The sequence below is a fragment of the Anser brachyrhynchus genome (assembly GCF_964034855.1).
Source record: "Anser brachyrhynchus genome assembly, chromosome: 6".
Taxonomy (NCBI): Eukaryota; Metazoa; Chordata; class Aves; order Anseriformes; family Anatidae; genus Anser; species Anser brachyrhynchus.
This window is the reverse complement of record NC_137700.1, coordinates 7,969,480-7,992,905: the sequence shown is the minus strand read 5'-3', so window position 1 is coordinate 7,992,905 and position 23,426 is coordinate 7,969,480. Positions and strand designations below refer to the sequence as shown.

Below are 23,426 nucleotides of genomic sequence, written 5' to 3'. Positions count from 1 at the left end.
CGAGTCAATTTCCATTTTGATTTTTTTGTGGGGAGCTTTAACCTCAGAACTTCTGGTACAGAAACTGTCTTTGTCCTAGACTCCCAGAAGAGCCTCTCTCTCTTCCAGTTCATCACAAAGCAGAAACTCACTCCTCCTGTATTCTTAGCACTATATAGCACACAGACAAGACATGAGATTTTGGGCAGTTCCCGTGAGGTCTCAATTTAAAAGGTCAATCTTCCTAGAGAATATCATGAAGAGTAATTTCTTAAGTACCAACACTGCTCATACTCAATCTGTTTAAACATAGAACCCTGTGGTTCAATTGAAAGCATTCCATATTTATGGAGCTATTAACCTTTCCAGAAGTTCTTTGGATTTGTAACCAAGGTATGGAGACAGCATAACACAGCATACCACATAGGATTTAACAGGCAAGTTCTCAAAACCTGAAGCCACATTCAAGGCTAAAAATACACAATCCCAGAAAGTTGTGTATGTCTTCCTTTTTAGCTATGTGGCTAGGAGGATCTTTTACTTCTTGTTTCAATGAGATCCAGTTTCTTCAGACTGAACTTTATATGAACTACATAGTTTTCAGATGCACCACCGTGTAATAAGATAGAGATTCATCACTCAGCTCCACCTTCTCCAAAGTCTAATGACAAAGGAATTAAATAGGCTGGGGGTTCTTCTTAACATGTAATATCTATGCATTCCCTATTTCAGACAGGAAGGTTTGTACAGCTTCATGCTAATAAAGAACAGTTACCTTGGGAACCTTTTTCTATTCCTATTCAACAGGATAAGTGTGGGGGGAAAAACAGGATTCAAACTCGTGTTTCAGATATTCTTACCACCTAAAATAATCCTCCCTTAGCTAACTGAGAAGCAGCACTCTCCATAGAATTTAAATTAATGCCTTTAAATAATATTGAATTGGTTATTACCCACTGCATCAAAGCAACTTTGCAATGGTTAACACAATAACCAGACCTACACTTGAATGTTTTTATCTGCACAGTGCAAGGGAAGTTCTCAAGCAAAATTATGAAGATAGTTTCACTGTTACAATTTCAACGCATCCATATTCATCTCAATACTCTGTGTGACTTTATAAGAGGAGCTTCACTTGAACTAAAATAAAGAAGGAGCTACTTCCCTGCTACTTAACTACAGGTAACCTGAGACTGTCAAGCTCGCAAGCCTAGAAATTTAAAGAAAATGAGACACACATGGCCACTGGAAGGCTTATAGGACCACAACTAGACTAGGAGCGCAGCTAGAAGGACCAGGAGGAAATGAAGATGTCCTGCTGCTTTTGGATTTTAATTTTATTTGTAGATCTTACTCTTATCTGTCATTGATTTGTAAAAGATCAGTATGCTTCCAGTTTCATGCTCTGGTGTACTTTCTCCATGGAAAAGCAAGAGAAAGACTTTCTCTTGGGCTATGTTTTACAGCTTTTTGTCATGTTTGCTTCTGCTGTAAGAAAACACAGGACAGGAAGACCCCAAGAGGTCCCTTTCCCATCTTCTTAGCATGTTGCGTATAGCTAAGAACAGTTTTTCAGTAAGAAGGGGAAATAGTTTCAGCTTCTGTAATTCTTTAAGAGTTGGTTTGAACCACAACACAAGACACCACAAACATTCAGTAGTGCCTAGTTCTACTTGTAGGAAGAGTTTGAAGGACAAATTGCTTGTATGATATGAAAAATGTGTTTAACATTAGAGTCCAAAGTTTGTTTGTTGGTCTTTGTGGGTTGAGGGAACACAAAAGTAAAGATTCTCCTGAATGCCTATATTGACATTACCAAGAATTTGCCAGATGTCGGAAGTGAAACTCTTCTTGCAGCTGTTATGTTAAACCCAGTTAAAAAGGATTAAGACATGTTAATTCCTGTAATGTTACAGAAGCTGATTCAAAACATGTGTCATTTTATCAAGGTGCCCAAGAATATTCCTGTGTCAACACGCAGTGAACACATACAGCCCCGGCTGTAACAGTAGCAGAGCCCTGGGTTTCTCTTGAGGAATAAGCTGCAATAATAGTTTCGCTTGACAAATTCAGAATGCTAATCAAATCATCTGGTCTGTATGCTGTAAAAGCAACTTCATCACAAGCCATCTCATTAAAATCCAGTTGCTGGTTTCTGCATTCTTCCATGTTTAGCAAGCCTCTAGGAAGCATAGTATCAATGGGAGCATTTAATCTCACATCAGAAATTTGTTGCAAATCAGTACACCTCCATGAAGTTCTCCACAACTTGTCAATTTCTTTAGATGTCTGTCCCGAAACAATGAACTCAAGTATTTGCTATAATTCTACAAGGAAAACAGTTTCTACATTGCATATCTATGTCTGGAATCCTGCTAAGATGAGCTATTATATCTTAAATAATTTCAAAGAGTTGGCCAGTCCTTTTTTCTCATCTTATTTCTGTGAAACAGAAACTGGCCTTGATTTCCAGACTATGAACAATCAATCATGCAGGGAAGTTATGCCACATTCATGCCTACTTCTTGCTAGCACAGATTTTTATGTTTTAGTCCAGAACAAAAACAACAACACGAACAGAGATAACTAAATCTCCTTGTGAAAGCACTCTGAATACAGCTTACAGACTCGGGGGGCCTTACACATGATAGTATAAGAAAAACAACGGCTGAAGCTAATGGTAACCAGTTGCGTACTCTGTACCTTTCAAAGTTCATCCCTTCCCCCAGGGCTTGCCCTCTGAAGGCCAAAGCACATCCTTTATCTTTAACTGAGTTCAGAGACAGTTTGTCTCGCTGGGCTCAAAGTGGCAATGGTACAATAACTACTTCACAATTGTTCACTTTTCCCTTTGTTAAACCAGTCACTTGAGCCAAATTAATAGGGAAAGCCTTTGAGAAGGGGGAAGGGGCTCCAGCAGCAAAAAGAGAAGCAAAGGGTACTTCGCTCCATTTTACTTCATTGTTGTCAGCCACAGTATTTTCATTGCAAACCACATCCTGTTTTTATTTACAGTATCAAGCAGATCCAGTTGTTGGTATTTCACTTTATTTTACTCAGATCTTTTCAAGACAGCTGCTCAAGTGACTATTTATTTTTAATCAGGCTCTGACCCCTAGCTACTGTCATCCACATGATCAGTGTTAGCAAAACAGAACTGCATGCATCCTGGAATAAATGGCAAAGCTTTGTGCTTTGCTGTTAAACCCAACAGCTTCAGGGTGCATCATGACATTTCTTGGTCCTCCCCAAATTTCACAAGTCATTCAAGAATTTGGATGAGATAACATTAACCACATCCAATAAAGGTTTGTTTGGTTTTTTTTGTTTTGTTTTTTTTTTTTTTGTTTTTTTTTTGCAAACAGTGAATGGAAGAGACAATCAATCTTGAGAAGTTCAATAAAAAAAGAACAGGGTTACATGCTATTCCTCGATTTAATCTCTCACCCTACATGATTGAAACAAGTGATTTGTAACTAAGAAAAGTTAACCTTTTTTGTATCTAAACTACACAGTATGCTTTTCCTTCAAAGGCTCCCTTGAGAGTATCGAATAAAGTCAGTTTCCAATTTCATCACTACTCATCTCATTTGGACTTTATTAGATTGATACATCACTTAAATTAGATAGTTTAGCACTGATTTTAGCAGCATTATCTAAGTTTTTCTACTTAATTGTAGTGGAATAGGACAATACAATTAAAGGCTGAAATCTAAGTCTAAAAAAACAGCTGAATTCTCTTTTTTGCTTCTAGTTTAAGCCAACCTAACAATGCACATATTTGTCCATCTGTCAACAGGACCGCTTCTTTTTCCCTTCAAGCTAGGCACAAACCTAAATAGACCAGATCAGAGCCTAGCTGCTTTGCCTCTCAGTTAATATGGATGCTGTATATTGGCTCCAGGGTAATCATAAGAAAACCAAGAGATTGCATTCCAAGCATAGCAGGGCATAGTTTCAAAGTCCTCTGGCAATAAGTCAAGTAAATTAGAACACTCCAGCCATCTGGTCCCTAAAACAGCAAGCTGACCTACCTGTCTATACTGGAGATTAAGACAAATTCATTTGGCTCGAGGCAAAGGAAATCCTGCTGTCCAAGTAAAATACGTAACTATAGAACAAAAACCATATGGAAAATGAAGTATTATCATTTGGGTACCAAAGATACTTATTCATACTGTTAGTGTCTGCTTTGGTTAATTCTAAGATATATAAACTTGACATAAAGGAAACAAAAGCACAGAATGTGAGACTTTACAGAACTACTCTAATTTCTGAGTTTAAAAACTGCTAAAAGACATGCTGTAACTCCACTTCAATCTAGTAACGTTAAGTGAGCTCTGACCTTCAGGCACATACAAAACTCAGCTGGAGAAATAAGATATAGTAATCATCCTCTGGAAATGAAATTCACAGCTGAATTAGCTACTTTTACCTTACAAGAAGGTCTGTGGAAGGTTCCTCATACCATACAGCACACAGGCTTTGAAAGCACTTCCGGTTCATTCCTGCACACCCAGACTTGTGAATCATCACGAAGTCTCTGAGCACCTCTTATGAACCCTGCTGCAGAAGTACAGATTAGTACTGTCCTAAATGATAACAGATGATACCACAGAGCTAAGTTCGCTCCGTGTTCAGATGCCTGTCTGAACAGCAAACACCATACACAACAGTGCTGTAAGTAACCCTGCATCTTCTAGTACCTACCAAAACCCTATCCAACATGCAGCTACGCAATTTTTCCCCACAAGTAACTGAGATACATCCTGTCCTTCCTTTTAGTCTAAACACTAAACCAAGTTTTCAGTCAAAGAGAAGTATCAAGAAATTTCTTAAGATTGTCACCAACCAATGCCAATATGGTCACCAACCAAGCCAAAAAGCGTCACCACAGGAAGTTCATACATATTTCAAGGGCATGAAAATTTTTCTTCCACATACTCACAGGTCACTCCTCTACCTCTCTTACAGATGACAAACAAAACTGGACTGAGACAGCCTCTAAAACAACCCAAACTATAGCTTCACATAGGTAGTAATAGACTTACTAGATTCCCAGATTGCTTTTCCTACATCAGGATGCAGAGCTTGAGGTGGTCTTCATAAAAATCATATCACATTGGTATTTCACTTATTTGTGTTGGCACAGAAAACATTCAAGGAAGGGAAAGAGACAAATGAACACACTGTTACTTAGTGAATAATAAGTTTCAAAAGCAGAGAAGGTTCACCCAGTTTAAGACCTCCCACTACATAAAGTAGAAGGCACATGTCTACTGTAAACGCCTTCATTTCATTTTGATATTCAGTTAAATTTAAGATCCGCTCGTTACTTTCAATATTTTTTTTTGAAGACAGATAATTTCACATGTATTGCTAGCTACATGAAAAATTTTCATGTGTCAAAACCAAGAGTGTAGGTTAGCTATCAGACTGAATTTTAATATCTTCTGTTCGTTACATATAAACTTGGTCAGCACTGCTTCCCTTCTGAACTCCCTCCGTGAGCGTCAGTGGTTCCAGACTAAGACTTCCTTTTTTCTTAGAGTTCAAGACAGCAGCAGTTCACTGCAGAGAGGTAACATTTTGAAGCACGAGAAAGGAAAAAGCAGTTTTGAACAACTCTTCTGATAGCAGACAAAGAAGAGCATCCATTTTCAGACTTTAAGCCACAACAAAATGAGAATATAGATTAAATTCTAGCCTCTGACAGCAGCGATGCTTATCAGTAGCAAGATAGCCAAAATAGAATAATACTCACCATCCCACTATTTACATGACATTGCATTTTAACTTACTCTAAACACCATTATTGACACAACTACTGTCATAAAGCCACCTTTCATTCCAACCAATTCTGAAATTCTTATGATTCCCTCCCCAGCACTCATGGCTCTGTTCCAAGAACTTGTTCTCATGTGCCCGTCATAGATGATTGCTCATTTATCTGCATCTTTATTTCCAGCATTTATTTCCATGATCTTAACAGGTTACTAAAACTAACTGGGTTTAGGGCTAAACAATGTACTGAAGTAGGGAAGGAACACGTAAGAGATGCAGCTTTCACTTGTTTACTCAAGTCAACCTGCAAATGCAGGAACTAGATAGAATTCTACAACTTTTGCTCAAAAGTACATAAGGAAACATTTTTCACCGGGTCCTTTTAATATTAAAGAAAAATATTTCCCTATTTTAATACATATATGGTTGAAGAAACAGGCACTTCTCTCACAATCTGGGATAAGTCCTGCCGTAGTAAATGTTTCTTCACCAGCAAAAGATACGCTAACATAGCGTTTTACACTGATTATTCATCTTCTGTAGTGATATTAGGCAATTTGTTTTTAATAAGAGACTCATTTTTCTTGTGTAACAGTTGATTTAAGTGTAAAGTTAATGGCATAAATCATTGCTCAAATGTTTAACATGATGCTTTGGTTAGCCACAACAATATCTAGTTACATTAAATAGAAAAAGGACTATAAATGGTGGGCTGTTTTCTAAGGGACAGAGCTCATTTACAGCACCATTAAAACCTTACCTGTGTCAGAAACTTGATATTACATGACTATTTTCCAGGTTGATTTTGCCCCCAGTACTCATGGCCACTTATACCTGCTCCACAATTACTTCAGTGTGTAGAATATGACTCACTTATGTGGGAATCACTGCAAAAAAATTGCAAACAAAGCATCCTCTATCAGACTTCTGCCAACTGCGTGCATATTTTTAATAAAATCAGATAAAGAAGTGTCTGATCTGACAACAGTTCTGGGTTAGATGAAACAAGAAAATTAGCATCAGCAAGAAACTCAAAGGTCACAATCAAGTACTTAAACAATGGAAGAACACTAAAACACCTTTATCATTTCATTATTTCATTATCTAATTGCTACCATGTTTAGTTATAGGTGGCAATTCTAACTTTTTTAGAAGCTTACTCACACAGCCCAAACAACACCTCGTCTTTTTTTGAGGAAGTTGTTCTGAATTTAAAAGCAACAGAAGAGAAGAGCATCACTCTTCTTACAAACCACTATACTAGTGTGAAACAACTACATATTTCTGAGGCAGCTAGCAAGCCAACAAGAAAACTGTCTGAGGAAAGGAACTGCTCAGCTATGAAATCAAAACCTATATCCTTTGAGTTTAGAAAACCCCTCATACCCTACCAATGCCATGCTACATACAACACAGTTAATCAGCACCACCAAAATATTTGAAGCAAAAGCCACATGCAGTAGTTTGGCACCTTCTCTTCTTGCAGAGAACAATGATGTAGAGATCTGTCACACAAGAGGCTAAGAAATAGCTCTTCAAACCAGTTACTGCTTCAGAGTTATGAAGTTTCTTTAGCATTTCACTACCCTGAGTAATTGGAGGTCAGATTCTACCTGCCCCCACCAAAAACTACAACAGGAAAATTACTATGCCAGAAGTTGGCTTGCAACTGGGAGAAAAAAATATATTCTAGAGTTTGGAGTTAAAATTATCTGTCAAGCTGGGGGGAAGGAAATGGGATCAACAGAAAAAATATATTTCTTCCTCCTGCATGGGGGGTGGGCTGGACTGACGGCCCAAGTGCCAGAACAGCCTGCTCAGGGAGTTGAGGAATGCACGTTCTCTCCAGCATTAACTTAACAGAAGTGAAAGTAGTGCTATGCTTCATCAAGTTAACATTTTTTTCCAGAGAAAGACCTAAGGAAATCTGAAACCAAACTAAGATTTATTGATGTTCCCACTCCTTGATTTTCTGAAAAAGGCAACTTTTTTAAAAAATAGCAAAGAATCAAGCAGCACTTTTTCAGCTGCTACAGTCAAGTCAATCCTTTGGCAATTGCTGGCCCTTCACAGTCCAATTTTTTGTCATTGTATCAGGGCACACTAAATAAAAACTGACCTTTTCACTACAGCTCTGCTCGAGTTTGGGAGAAACTGATTGGTTTAGGAGAAACTGATTTGTTTAATCTCCCAGTTATTCAGCAAAAGTATCATGCTGTAAAAGCTGCAAAGTGATGTTCAGCCTAGTGCAACAAATACTAGTCAGTTTACTAACTTCTCCTCTCACATACAACCTTATAAGTTGTGCAACAATTTAAAAACATTTATTTACTTCAACGTAACTTGAATATTTGGTGTGTTTTTTTGTGACCTATTAAAAATAGCTTCTGCAGACTTAGCTGACTTGGGTTTAAACCTATCCATGCACATTCAAAGACTGAAATTGAAAACTTAAAGATCAGTCTTGAAGAAAGTAACAAATTAAGTTTTAAGTTTCAAAAGCAAATACACACACCATTAAGAACAGCACTATCAAGTAAGCTCCCCAGTAACTTCCAACTGGATGCTTGAAGCAGCATTTTTATACTGATAACACTTAGTTATCATTCATTACATATTTCAATATTAAAAACTTCTAAGTATGTTTAGTATCCATAGAGTTGAAATACAGACATTGAAAGTACCAGCTTGTCTGAGCACTAATCATTTCATTCAATTCCACATTGCTGTATCTCATTTTGATATTAACAGTTTTAAGCATTCATTACCTATGCACAGAAATATTTTACTCCTAAATGACAAGTCCAGTTGTTTAAAACCTAACCAAATTTGTTGTCACCAGGAACCAAGCTCACCCCAAAACTCTTGTCAAAACTAACACGTTATGTGGCTCTCAAACATAATGACAGTCCATCTTGTTCAAGTCTCAGTTTCTGCTCCTTCCAAGGAAGTTATTAATGAAAACAAAACATGGCCTGCATAAGAACATTTTATTAATGTTTCCCTCCTCAAAGAGAGTTGCAATAAGCAGCCTCTTCCAGAAGCAGGAAAAGGTTGGAAGACAGCAGAGGAAGAAACGCTGCTGGAGAAACTCACGTTCCAGATCACAGCTTCTGATAGCTTCCCTGCTTGACAGAAGGAGCCTGCAGAAGAGCTGATGTCCAGGAAGTGGCTCTAAGATTACAACTGGGCAAGTTCACACAGACTTTCTGGTTTGGCCTTTAATAACCTTCCCATGTCATCACACCTGCTCCTTTCATTATGGAACAACCTTTTTTTTTTTTTAATTTCATCAAAAACAAACATAGCAAACATTGTTCAACATACAAAAACATTCATTACTCTTTGTCATCACACTGACTTAAGTAAGGCAACACCCATGATTTATCCACTACAGGCCAAAGCGGTCCCAAACAGTTTGTGGTTACAGAAGTCATCATTCACTGTTACTTTAGCGCTTATGGGACTTCACCTATTCAAGAAATTAATTTCCATCACCTTTTTTATGCGCTCTTCAGCATTTAAAGAGGGATATGCCCATCTTAGATATTCATACAAACACCCAGCATCATCAGTGTATTCATCAAATGTCAAAAAGCAAGTCTGTCCTATCATCTACTCAGATAAACAAGTCAATTGCCAGATAAACACCACCACAAGAATACCAAGTACTCCTGAATACCCTTATGAACTACAAATGTTTAACTTGCAATCTTCACAGAAGGCTGCTTTCTGGTCTTTGCCTACTGCTAACCTGAACCAAGGCTGTCTTGAATTAATGATGTAGATCTTCTGGAACAGTTAAATAACTTAGACAATTTTGGAATTATCATACAAGATTTACTTTAAATTGTCTAAACATGAGTTTAGAGAGCAATGAGAATAGAATGGCTGCTGAATACCCAAACATCTTTGTACTTTACAATTACCTTAAAGGACTTTGTAGCGAGGTGGGAATCGGGCTCTTCTCCCAAGCACCAAGTGATAAGATGAGGGGGAGCAGCCTCGAGTTGTGCCAGGGAGGTTTAGGCCAGATACTAGGAAAAATTTCTTCACTGAAAGGGTTGTGCAGCAATCGAATAGGCTGCCCAGGGAACTAGCTGAATCACCATCCCTGGAGGTCTTCAAGAAATGTGTAGATGTAGAACTTCACAGCATGGTTTAATGGTGGAATTCAGTACTAGGTTAAAGGCTGGACTCGATCTCAGAGGTCTTTTCCAACCTGAATGATTCTATGATCTTATACTGCATACAGAAGTCTGAGCATAAAATTGTAAAATTAGCCCAAGTAGCATGTACTTTCCCTAAATGTAATTCCTCATTTCATTTATGCATTGTGTGCATCTGAGGACCAAGGTGAAGCATGTCACTTGCTCATGTAAGCCTTCTTAGGCTATCATGTAATCAATATAAAACAAGTGCTTACAAAGAAAAGTTACTATAGTTTTCCTGTCAGATATTCTAAGCTTCAAAGAGGCACTTCACTGACCCTTGAGCTTACAAACCAGGAAGAACTGGTTAGGGAATGTCAGAGGAAACCTTTGCTTCAGTGACCATGAGATGGCAGAATTCAGGATCCTGAAAGGCAGGAAAGAGATAAATCAGGCCCTCGCCTTCCAGAACAGACTTTGTCCTCCAAGATCTGCTTGAAGAAATCCCACTGGGTACAGTCTTAGCAAGAAGAGGAGTTCTGGAAAGCTGGTTGTTTTCAAGGATCACCTTCTTCAAGCTGCAAAATATATCACCCCAAGCAAAGATAGCAGGAGGCCTGCATGGAGGAACAGACTGCTCCTGACATAAGTCTGACTTAAAAAGGAACCATACAAGAGGCAGAAAACTGGAGAGGTGACTCAGGCAAGAAACAGAGACACTGAGTATGCAAGCATGTGGTCAACCCCAAAGTCCATCTGGAGTTAAAACTGGTGAGGGACATGAAAGGCAACAACAACAGCAACAAATGTTTGTGCACCAGCAGCAAAATGTAGACCACAGAAAATGTGGGCCCACTGCTGAATGGGTGGGGGGCCTGGTGATAGAACAGAAGGCTGAGGTACTCGATGCCTTCTTCACTTAAGCCTTTACTAATAAGACTTGCCTTCAGCGTTCCCAGGTCCCTGAGACTCAGTAAATTTGGAGACAGGCAAATAGATGTTCAGTGCAGAGATCAGGTCACATTCACTGTTCTGTGAGCATAACCATTGATGGAAGATAAAATGCAATTTTATTACTCAAGATCTCTTAATGAGGATTCTAAGCCAAAAGCAGCAAGGCACACAAGTGTTCTACAGGAACAGTTTGTTTCTGTCTTCTGCTCTTTATTGGATAACTCTGACGTGAATCATCACTTTCCTACCCCGGCTAGGGAGTCAGGCTACTGGGAAGCCACTCCAACACACCTTCTCTCAGGGGGAAGACAAGCTATCCAAACTGCAGTCATCAAGGAGTCAATACAAGCTGACAGTTTCAGTGATCATGGCAAGGCTTTGAGACTTATTATGGTTGGTTTTCCCTCCCTCTTTTTTTTCCCCTTTCATTAGTTATCCATCGGTCATTACCCAATTAAAGTAAATGTTCTGATCCTCCAGAATAAGATTTTCTTTCAAAATGAATTCTACATGTTTTCATAAAAAAACCTTTGTTTCTTGTCTCAGGACAGGGCCAATGCAAGTCATTCCTCAGACTTGAATAGTTAGGCAAAACAAAGGGAAGGTTTACCCTCCACTGATTCTCTATGCAATCTCCTCACATTCTTAAAGATTCAGTATAGTTTTGACTTACTAAAGAGACAAACCAGACTTACTTCCAAACATTATACAGAACATTTTACCAATTCAGTTTTGAGCTGTTAGAACGCTAAGCTCATGTTTTAGAGATCCACAGATCCTTATTAGTGAAGCATTTGTAACTGAAAATAAGATCCAGCCTTTATTTTATCATCTGAATTCTCTTGCAGCTAGTCATCTCACATGCTTAAAGTGTCTTCTGAAGTGCAGATACCTGCAACAGCCACCCATGTGTGCTGCATCACCATGCACCTACACAAATTGTTACTTTAGACTCCAGTTATAGAACATGCTATATTTTAGTTCTCTTGCCTAATGTCAAAAATTGAGAAAAGAAATTATGCAGTGAAACATTAACTACTCTGCATCCATGCTCTAAATGAATTGTACACAGTTACAACGGTATTTTAATGTCCAAATTTGATAATGGCAATGTCAAATACAAATTCCTATTGTTATGTTTAAAGATTAATGCCAGGAGTGTTAACATTTTCCAAGATTTAAAAACCATGGCTACTGAGGCAGGGTCTATATCAGAAATAATTGCTTCTCAGCACTTGACTGAGCAAATGATGGAACAGAATTTTTCACTGCAGAAAGAAAACCATCATTATGTAGAGAGTTTCTTACCATCTAGTTTGCCAGTTTGACCTGCTTTACAGAGGGAGAATTGGCAACAGAAGAAAACTGTTATTGCTAGCTCTGTCTTCACATCAGAAGTGAAAAAAAAAAAACAAAGCCAGAAAGACCCAATAAAAAAATGCAGTCAGAAACAAGAACTTCAGAACAATGCATACAAGCTGAAGCGGGGATTAAAAAAAAAAAGTAGTCTTAACTCTGTGAGGCCACTGCCAAAATTAAGCAGTAGTCAATACAGTGTCAAATCAGACCATACTGTCCTTTGGACAAGCATTTGCCAATAATTTCATTTGGTTTGTGTTTAAGAACTCAAGTAGATGTGGAACCCAATCAACATACCTAGCATTTGCAACAACCACCACTTAATGTTTTCAGAGATCTCCTGTAGCTAGCATTAACATCGCATGTTTGCTCACCACTTCTTTAAAACCACTGCTTATCCTCCCCCCTCCCACCCAGTCCCCTTAATGATTTGCCTCATCAATCTAAATTACAACTATAGTGGGAAGGAGAAAGATACCTGTAAGTTACCCTGCTGATATCATCAAGCTACACATCTCCAACTGTAAGACATACTGAATTATGTTGCATGTGGTTCATTCTTTTGCTAAAGCTCTCTAATGGAATTCATGTCCACAGTCTGATACCCCTGTGAGGAAAAAGAATATCCTCTAGCTTCAAAGCACAAGGTAGAACTACATGACACACTAAAGTTGCAAGAAATTGGGAGCAAGAAGCCCCTCAGCATGGATTTAAGAAGTCCTCCCTGTGGAGGGATACACTTATAGAATAGAAAGCAAATATTGAGTTTCCCAGAGCAGGACTGGTATACACCATACTGTTGGCATATGGAACTTTTTAGCCCAATGAACCACTGTAAGACTATCCACTGCTGAACAATACTCTCAGTTTTTATGCCCAAGAGCAAGCTGCTTGTAATTACAAATGAAGGCCTCCACCATCTCCACACACATTTAAAGGAACAGAAAACAAAAGATTCCTTTTGGAGCTAATGGAAGAGACTGGTATAAATTAAGTTTTCATATATAACAAAAGAACAAAGGTTATTCCACTCAAATCAGAAGCTGATTTATTACTTATGTAAAGATGATCCCTAACAGACAAAAGCAAGAAAAAAGTTATGATGTGCTCTGTGATTACAGAGTTGCTTTCTTTCTAATTAATCATTAATCACCCTTTCCCCCACCCCCATGCATACACCCTAACTGGTTTTATCAGCTCTCAGAACATGTGTCCACTGTTCCCACAACACGGTAAAAGAATCCTAAAGAAATTGCAGGTACACCAAGATAAAGTGTTCTTCTCCAAAAACAATTGTTTAAAAAACCTCATTCCTAAAAGTAATCACGTTTCCACAATCCATAAGGAACAGAAGCCTACAATGAAGAGGTCTGTTCTCTCACAAGATCTTCAGGGCTCTTCTGGTACTCTCATTCACTTGCCATTTGGCAGTAAGTTTGGCCACAGGGTAGTTCAGATGAGCTACTAGAACAAGATGTGTCTTTCAGCATGAAGATACAATACAATAAGAACACAATAAAATTGGGGGGGAGATGGCGGTGATGTATCCATCTCCCTTGATGAGTTACACACATCAAGAAAAGGAACTCTGCAAGTTCCTGCAGACTCTTTGACTTGAGAGCCTTCTTTTGTGCTGTGCAGAAAACTCTATACAGAAAAAGCTCACTGTTTTTCATCTCCATCCTTCTCCACAAGGCTCCTAATAGAAATAGTGCAAGTTAATTTTTCCTCTAAACCACAAAGTTGTCCCCAAGAGCTCACTCCTGTCTTGTGTATCCTGAGATGCAGGTAAGCCAACTATGCCAGAAGAAACCATTTAGGGATGAGAACGCTGTTTTTCCAGTCTGCTCTCCACAACCATTGGAGTATTTCTCCTTATTAACGGTGTTTAGCCATGCATTTGACTTACTGCTGCAGTTGTGACAAGGGTCTCAAGGCAGGCTGCATCTTCCACAAACTTATGAGTGATTTCCAGTCTGGTGGGCTGCAGGTACCAGCAGGCAATTCACAGCATGTCCAAGAAAAACGTGACATCTCTTCCTGCACAGCCCTGCAAGCCTCAGCAACTTGTCACACTTGAGAGGCTCACATATGTGCACCCCAAACACACTGATTGCTTGAGGTGATCACTTCATTCACTAGGATGAGATAGGACAGCTGCTACACATACACTAAACGCCGTTCTCCCATGCTTCTTTTTGGTTTTAAAACTTTATGCCACTGCCTAAGCACTAGTACAGAACTCTTCCTGTTTCATGAGTCCTCTGTGTGGTTCTGGCTGTGCATGGATGGGGTGTGCTTCAGCTGATGATAGTTTGAAGAGACTGACCTCACAACTTTAGGAAGTGACAGAAACCTGACATGAATGACTGCCTGACTCAATGCTACAGTGTTGCTCTCATCTAGTACAACCTCCAGTTAAGCTTAATCTTGATCATACCCATTAATGTTGGGCAGCAGGACTTGGAGGTAACATCTGATAAACCATGATTGCAAGACAAGACATTCATCATCTAAGAGACCCTTACGCTTGATTAGCCCAGCCTGTTTGCTGTTGTTACTGCAGAAAGATGTCAGTATTGTTTCACAAATCTCCAAATCTCAGTAGCTGAACAAATGCATACATCACAGCATCCACCAAAATACATTTCTGAGAAATGTTATAATTAACTACATAAGAGTGAGCAAAGCAGTTTTCCCCCATAAAAGATAATCTAACAGAAACTGGACACATGCAAACACTTACAGAACACGTAGATTCAAATACAAGAGGGCAGCACAGATAGCACAAATACAAGAAGGCAGAAGCTGCATCATCAATTAGAGGAAATGCTGACCTGTCTGAGCAGATCTGTTCTGCACAATCTCAGCCACTTCATTTGTGACCACAAACACCTAACAAATCTTTTGTTATGAGCATTTCCCACCGGTATCGCTTGCCTCAAATAGATCAAGCTCAGTTGAGATGAAGGACAGAAATTTGGTAATGGTCTCAAGCAAAGCAGGTCAACTCTTTCAGAGTATTGATCTGGTTCAACAACCTAGCCTCTGAAAAGGCAACATCAAGTTGCTGACCCCACTCCAGTGTTTAAGTTGTGCATACTTCAGTCTCCTCACAGGTTCCCTCTGTTACCTTAGTTCTCATGCAGAGAATTACTTCCCTATCTGTCAAACTCAGCTGCTTCACCTATGGAACTGCCAATGTTTGGCACTACCACTAGGACTCTGCTCTGAAACAGTTCAGTTTTCACAACACCAGCGCGAAGTGACAAGGGTAGTCTATGCTTGTAATGACACAAAGCCAGAATCCATATAAGACACTAAGTGAATGGAGCTTAAAAAGGAAGGGCAGAATTTGGTTTCTCTGTTCAGCAGTAGCATAACATTACTCTGAACATAAATGTTAGTAAAGTCACTATTGCAAAGTAGAGATCTTTTTCTACCCATGAAGTGATGAAGTTACATTTTATAGTGCGTGATAGGTTTACGTGTTCTGCATTATCATTAGTCATCTTTGATAGAAATCCCTCCTTAAAAGGTAAATATTTGATTAACACTTTACAAAAGAGTTAGAAAACCAAACCACCACAAGGTTCCTTTCCTTCCAAGTGAAGTTTGAACACTCAGTACTCTGAATTCCATTTAACTGCCCACTAAAGTAATAGAACATTTGGCAAGCCCCAAGTTACTCCCTGCCTGTTGACGAATATTTTTCTAACCAGTCCTGTCTTTTCAGTGTTACATCTTCAGCTACAAGAAATATTAAGCCAAGCCCCAAGCCTTCCATAAATGGCACACATCCATTCCAGATACCAGCCAATAAAAATGTTAAGATCTTCAGTTTTAAAAACTCATTTAGTACATTATTCATCTTCTGGTATTAATCTGAAACTTCTCCTCTCATTCTTGGATATAGTCAAAGGTAATTTAGAAAATATCTGCCGCTTATCTTTACATGCAAAACTTTTGCATGAGCAACATGTACCTCATTTCATATTTAACAAATGTCATCAAGTGACTTAAACTATTTGGACTGTTCTACCAAGGTTATCCCCTATCAGCATACTCTAGAGGTGGTAGAATCCAACTCACATATATTGGAAACTAATATAGAAGTACAGAAAAACAAGTCTTTGGTATTTAACATGGTGAAAGACTAACTTAGGTGAATGTTTAATTGATTTCAACAATGACTTGAACTTTTTCTTGCCTAGAAAGACTCTGCAACTAGTTCCACAGGAAACTAGGAAGCATACCTACAATAGGTGTTAGTAGATGTCTCTGGGTGTGCAAACCTTAAATAAAACACAAAGCTAAAGGTAGCTTCATATAAGCTTAGAAATATAGTACATTCTTTTCAGACAGAAAATACAGAAATGAATATCGAATGGCAAACTGAAAGAAAAGCTCTCCCATAGAGGTCTGTTGTCAAGACATACGTGAGAAAGATTCCCTTGTGATTTATCAAATCGTTTTAACTTAAGACTATCAAATTCTGCTCCATCCTAGACATAAGATATTGTGTTACTTGTATCTCAGGAATATTAACAAAATTAACTGTAAAGAACATAACTGCATGTGGCTCCTTCCTTGAGGGAGGTATCTTTTCATTTCTTAGCCCATTTCCCAACCCAGGGCACCTCCTAAGGCCTTGCACAAGGGAGGGTCTCAGCTCTTCCAACACTGCTACCAGTTAATTACAAATGCAATAATTACATAGATTAAGTATTGCACCTTCCAAACTGTGGTGCCCTTACTATAGGCTAAGGAGCTGGTAAATGGTGCTGCAATGTGGCAAGTTATCACTTGTAAAGTGTGATTTCTCTGCTGGTCAGTATTCACCATCATGTACATTTTCCAATACTTACACTACATGGTGAACCCCAGACAAACAGAGCAGGAAACATGGAGAACTATCAGCCACATTGCTGTCTTGGTTACACTGGCAGTTTCTTTTCTGAAGACACTAGAAGACCAGCAATTAGAAAACCTGACTGAACAAATATCCCTGCTTATGTGAAACTGCAGTTTCAAAGATGATGTTAAGAATGATGCACTAAAAGCACAGCTCTGGATAAGAAACATAACTTTATTTCTGTGTTTTCCTTTGCGTAGTCAAAGCTGTATTCTACCAAACCAGGACATCTTTGCTTTTACGTACCTACTCAAGTTACACTTCTGTTTGCTCTTTGTGAATTACCACACAAAAATAGAATTCAACAGCCTTTCCTCTTATCGAGCTAGCACGCAGGGAAACCAAGTCAGAGGTTTTCAAAACAATGGCTCAAAATGAAAAAAGAACTGGCATTAGCAAGCTGCAGGAAGAAACTAATTCTGTTTTTGCATTTCTCTAATAAATGGTGCTTTACCAGACCAGGTTTCCTTGGGGTGGGGCATAAAAAAATAAATAAATAAATCTCACAACCCAGTGATACAGACTAAGCTCAGAAGCAAAGCTTTAATCTGAAGTCTTCCTTTCAAGGAAAAGTATTTCATACACTCCAGCTTCATACCCTTACAGCCAATATACCTACTAGATCAGTTCACTGCTGCAGACAGAATGCTCTTCATTAGAACTCACAAGTTCCAGCTCAAGCCAGCAAGAAGCACAAGTGTTCCCAACAGTACATCCTATAGAAGTACGTCATGGAGTCACAGGGACCAGAAGCCACAGTTACACTGCAGAACCTCAAAGTGACGAATTAGTATTGCAGCAACAAGTACTGCAGGCTGAAATCTAATAAACACATCACTTGCATTAGTCATCTTGACAGCTTCTTATACCCACAAGCCTCACAATTTCAGTATTTTAATGCATCTATCAGTTACCAGTGACGCACTTTTAACTGTTTTTAAGGATTCCATTTAAAGTTAAAGTTTTTTGGCAAGAGATAATGCCTGCCATGAACAGGTTAAGAACTTTACAGGAATCACACTGAGCAAGAGGTGTGTTATGTTTTAAAATGAATCCTGAGCGTCTGTACATGAACCTAACCGAAGCGCAAGGTAAGTATTACCAACTGCTACGGAAACACGAGCGTGCAGTGTTTCAGCGCTTTCTACATCAAGCAAGGCATTTCTGCTTTGCAACAGTTTGCTGTACTTTTGATGCAGCTGGTCATAAAAGTATTAATAGAAAACACTTCTACCATTAGTCACTCGCACTTCTCAGGCTGAAGAGCCTACACTGCAAATACTTGTGCCTTGAAAAGTCGTGCTACATCCAGCTGCTCTAAGGAAACCAAGCGATTCAGGCTGATTTTCAGTCACCTCCGGCTGAACCCGAGCAGAGCAGGGCAACCCTCGGCGGCGGCTGTGCCACCAGCGGCTCCAGCTTCGCCCTCCCCGTGCCCAGGCCAGCAGCAAAGGCCCCCTGAGACCCCCCGGGAGGCTCCGTTCCTCCCCCAGCCCGTGCCCGCCAGGCACCGCTCACAACCCAGCGGAGCGGCCCCCGGGACACCCGGGCGGCAGCACGGCAACAGTTGGGGCCTCACCGAGACCTCGCAGCCGGGGGGCACCCAGACAGGCTCTGAGGGACTTCGTCGCCCAGGCGGCAGAAACCAGGCTTTTGGGAGGCTTCCCCGCCGCGTCCCGGCGGCGGACACGGCTCCGACCGGGCCGCCTGAGCCCCGCAGCGGCCGTTAACGGGTACCTGCGTGAGGGGAGCGGCGGAGGCGGCCGGGCCGGGCCCGGCCATGCGCCCCTACTCACCCGCACCAGGTTGCTGACAGCGGCCTGCACGGCCGAGACGGGGGCGGTGAGGTCCGGGATGGCCTTGCCGTCCACCTCGCCCTCCTCGTGCATGATGACCAGGTGGGAGATCTGCTGGGCTACCGGCTCCAGGATGCTCTCGATGGTGCGCGTGTGGAAGACGGGCATGGCGGCAGCGTCGGGGCGGCCCCAAGTCCGCACAAACTCCTGCGGAACTCCGGACCCGTGGGCTGGCACCGCACGGGGAAAGCCGCGGCCTCCGCGGAAGCAGTAAAACGGGGAGGAATTAAGATATAAAAAAATAAAAAAAAAACACGAATCCACCCCGAGCTCTCCGCCCCTCCCCGGCGGGCTGCGGCAGCGCGGAGCGGCGGCTCCCGGCTCGGGCTGGCGGAGGCGGGACTCGAACCCGCCGCTCTCCTGCCTGTGCCTCCCAGCGCCCACCCCGCACTGGCAGCCGGCGGCAGCCAAGCGGCGGCTTTTCAGGCGCCACAACCTAGCCCCGCGCGCCTCCCCGCCCCCTCGGCCTCCCTCGCCCAATGGCCGAGCCGCCGCCGCCGCCGCCAGTGGCGCAGAGCCGCGTCCGTCAGCATTCCAGCGCCCCCCCCCCCCCCCCCCCCCGCCGCCTTTCCCGGGCAAGCTCGGTTGCGCGGTCGCTGGTTTCCCAGCGTGGGGTGACGTCAGACATTTTGGTGTCCATATAAGGAGACGATTAAAGCCGCTTGGACAGCGGGGGGGGGGAAGGGGAGCGGCGGCGGGAGTGGTGGGATTCCTGCGGGCACCCGCCCTGGGGCCGCTGAGGAGAAAGAAGGCGGCGGCGCGCGCGCGCCGTGCGCGCTCCCGCTACCTGACGGGGCGCCGATCTGGTGGGGCGCCGATCTGGCGGGGCGCCGAGGCCAGGCGGCGCACCCCTGCCCCTTGCGGAGGGTTCCTGAGGGGAGCGGCCCCCCCCACACACACGCAGCCGCTCGCCGTGCCCGCAGTCCCGCGGCACGCCCCGGGCGCGGTCCCGACCGCTTCCGCTGCTCTTGAGGAGAAGCCTGAGGAGGGGTAACGGGGGGGCTCTGCCGCCTCCCTCCCGCCCGCCCGCTGCCCCCAGCCGCGGTAGCGCCGGCACAGGCTTGGATTTGGGGAGCTGTTGCTGCCGCTGGTTGGTCTTTTTAAGGAATTTTCGCCTTTGTCCCCACGCTACTATTTTAAGGCGTAGATGAGCGTTCCCGGCAGGCTGGCTTGCCGTTGGAAACGTCTGGGTACGCCGTGTGCCCTGCGCGCTGCGCTGGGACGGGACCGGCCCCAGCCCGTTCAGGCTCCTGTCGCGCTCAGGGAGCTCTCCTCAGGGCGTCCCGCCCCGCAACGGCTGTGCCTGGCCCCCAGGGACTAGGCCGAGAGAGCTGGGGAAAACTCATTTCAGTCAGGGTTAGAAACCTTCACAGCACCTTCAGCTCCTTCTTTCTGTATGGTGGGAGCTGTGTTTCCGATAATGGTAAAAGTCAGACACCTAGTTCTGATCTGTACAGTCCCAGTTTCTTTACAAAGAAGTGTACCTGCAGGCTTGATAACAGATAATCAAGTTATGCACTGGCATTTGAGACCAAAAAGTACCAGCCTCTCAGCAGTAATGAGTGTATAAAGTCACTTGAACCATAAGCGTATTGTTGAGCATTGGCCGTATAGTGTTGTCCTTGCCAGTTACAATATACATGTTCCCTGTAGGGCCTCTTTAGCATACAATGGGTTGGTAATAACAAATGCACACAAAAATCCTTCAGGATTGTAATGGGAAGCAGCTAGAATTTACAAAAAGCAATTAGTCCGTGTTATGAACTAATAACCTGACAAATTCCATTTTGTGGAAGTATGCAAACCTTATAAACCACTTATTTCATACTTTGTGGGACTGGCACGTGGGCTAAGTTCTCTGATTCAAAACAATTGCTTTAAGTCTTCTTGGAACTTTCATGCTGAGTTCTGTCTGAAATGTGCATGTGCACATGTGTTTTAAAGGGGGGGAAGTGTTACTTGTCAATTTTAAAAGGGCATATGTATATATGCCCATATATATATATATTTTATATATAATATATATTTAAGTACCACCTTTACAGTTTTCTCTTTCCTTTGCAGTATTCAGATCTGTCACATTGATGTCATATACATAACAGCTTGGCAGCAGGTACTGTTTTTATTTTTTTATCCAGATTCTTTTGCCCCTTGCACTGTTCAGTATCTGTAATTATGCACTAATTATGCTGCTACTGTGAGATTGCTTCTCCAGTTTATGCAGTTCCATAAACTCTACAGATCCTAACAGATGGTTAGAAAATAACAATAGATTTGATCACAGTATTTTCCATTTCTTGAGCCCAAGGTGGAAATTATTTTATTTGTCCTCCTTCCAATATGGTGTTACACATGCCACAATGGATTTCCACTGAGAAAAAAGAGATGCAGATCCTTCTATCCACATGCACAACATTTTAGTATTGTTAAGAAACTGTATCTATTATTAGCAGTATAGGAGTGACTAGCATCCCAAATAAGATAAAGTGGTTACACTGAAAGGATTAGTTTTTGATACACTCTGTGACCGTTGCTATTTCATCAGAACTCAGGTGAGTCCAGTTAAACCCAATTCTGCACAAAACATGGTATCACCAAACTTTTCTGCTTACAGAAATCTTCACTTTATTTAGGGACACAATATCCCTCTATCCCAGATGATTGGTTAATAAATTCTGACATCATGGAATTACCTGAATTTGGGTATGTCATGGGCACAATCTTACCCATATTACTTTTTTTATTTTGCAAAACTGCAATGAGAATAAACAAGTAGAGATGAAAGACTGTTTTGTGGCTTCAGTCATGCTAGAGTGGAAGCACTGACTGTCTTCCCTCTGATTTTAATTAAACTTCAGTCCTAGTGAAGTAAGAAAATAAGAATTCGTGGCCTACACACTGAACATAAAGATCACTAAACGTCCATGGCAATAATCTACCTTCACCAAGAATACATTTTTATTTTCATTACTTAGGCTTAGTTTTTGCTCTGACAATTTGTTTATTTTGCTTTCCACATATTGTGCAAATCATTTTCCTACACATAGTGTATTTTTATAATGAAGTGAAGAAATCCTCTCATTGTTTCCACTGGAGTAAGAGAGATGTATGAATACAGAAGTAATAGACTTCGGTAGAAAATGACTGCGTTCTGACAAACAGTGTAGCTGCAATGCAGTCTCTTCCACAGTTCTGCATCCTGCGGTGGGTGTACATGGCACTGGAACTACATCTGGCGGGAGCAGTGGAAGCTGCTTTTAGAGCAGAACCTTTTTTAGAGGTTCACAACCTTGTGGTTGTCTGTAATTATAAGGTGTTGTGCTAATACAAATACTTCAGTGAAGTCTGTATTTCTGGTTCAGCTGTATGCACTAAGCAAATTTTATAGTAGTTATTTTCAGTATTAGGTACCACAGCAGAGAATGACCAGGTTTTCTACGCGTTTAACTTGTCTGTGGTGAATCGTCTTTCTCTGGAATGACCTGATCTTGTTCCTTGATTGTGCCAGCTTCTAACTTTTCTGAGTTACACCTGATTAGCTGCTTAATAAAGTGTACAGAAATGCTGTATAAAATGAATGTCATTATTGTCTTGATCCTATGAAGGTTTAAGCATATGTCAAAATTTAATGATTAAAGTCTCATCATCTTCTGGAGAATTGGAGGCTATTGTTGATCAGTGGACATAGAATGCATTCTGCAATTCACTCTTATCAAGCCATTAACTTTGGGTAATCTAAGGAGTAAGCACTGGATTATCTGAAGACTGTTAAAGTAAAAAAAAAAAAAAAGACTCCTTTTTTTTCTGTGTTAATGTCTGCCTTACATACATTTTAAGATTGGTATGGGTTTGTTGTAGAATGGTATTACTATATTGATAGCTCTAGCATATAGCTGGCTGGCACAGAAAGAACGCATTTCACGCCTAAGAAATGACAACAAAGGGAAAAGAGAGAGCAGACGATTAAGGACAGTGTAATTTCACCATAATGCTCTGTCAGTGTGCCTTACATTTATGAAGATGCCATGAGACTAGGTTAGGTTCTGTTTTGTTCTAGGTCTTGGCTGGCTGTGTGCTAGGAACTGCAACAAGACTAACACTATACACTGCTTTTTGGTCACTTACCAAAAATACCAATCAGTTAATGAGATAGATGGGAGCAGCCTATCTAGGACTGAAAAAATTAAATCACAATTGCTAGCCATCGCCTAAACACTAAATTTATTTCATCATACAGCACTGCTTGGTTCCTAGCTGCCCTTCTATAGGTATGTTGTGTTGATAAAACGTAGTGGGGCTGGGATCTGCAGAGAATGCTGCTACCGATTCACTGCTTCCTTCAAGGAGTTTCTTGCTAGAAGGTATACACAGCTATGTAGCATCTGCTGGGAAGCCAAGAGTGCAAACGTAGTTTAGCTTTTTATCCTT

The 23,426-nt window shown here is 41.3% G+C and overlaps 1 protein-coding gene across 4 annotated transcripts in view; it reads right to left on the bottom strand.

Annotated features, from left to right (window-relative positions):
• Positions 1-19,388, bottom strand: part of VCL (vinculin) — a 64,100-nt gene extending 44,712 nt beyond the window's left edge. For 3 of the 4 annotated variants that reach the window (XM_080598077.1, XM_080598074.1, XM_080598075.1), the window contains exon 1: positions 18,939-19,388. In XM_080598077.1, coding sequence (XP_080454203.1) covers positions 18,939-19,106 — 168 coding nt within the window. In that variant the 5' untranslated portion in view covers positions 19,107-19,388. Of the gene's footprint in view, positions 1-5,030; positions 5,113-6,523; positions 6,669-18,938 lie in introns of those variants that run through there. The other variant, XM_080598076.1, reaches the window with a different exon arrangement.
• Positions 19,389-23,426: the final 4,038 nt, after the last annotated feature.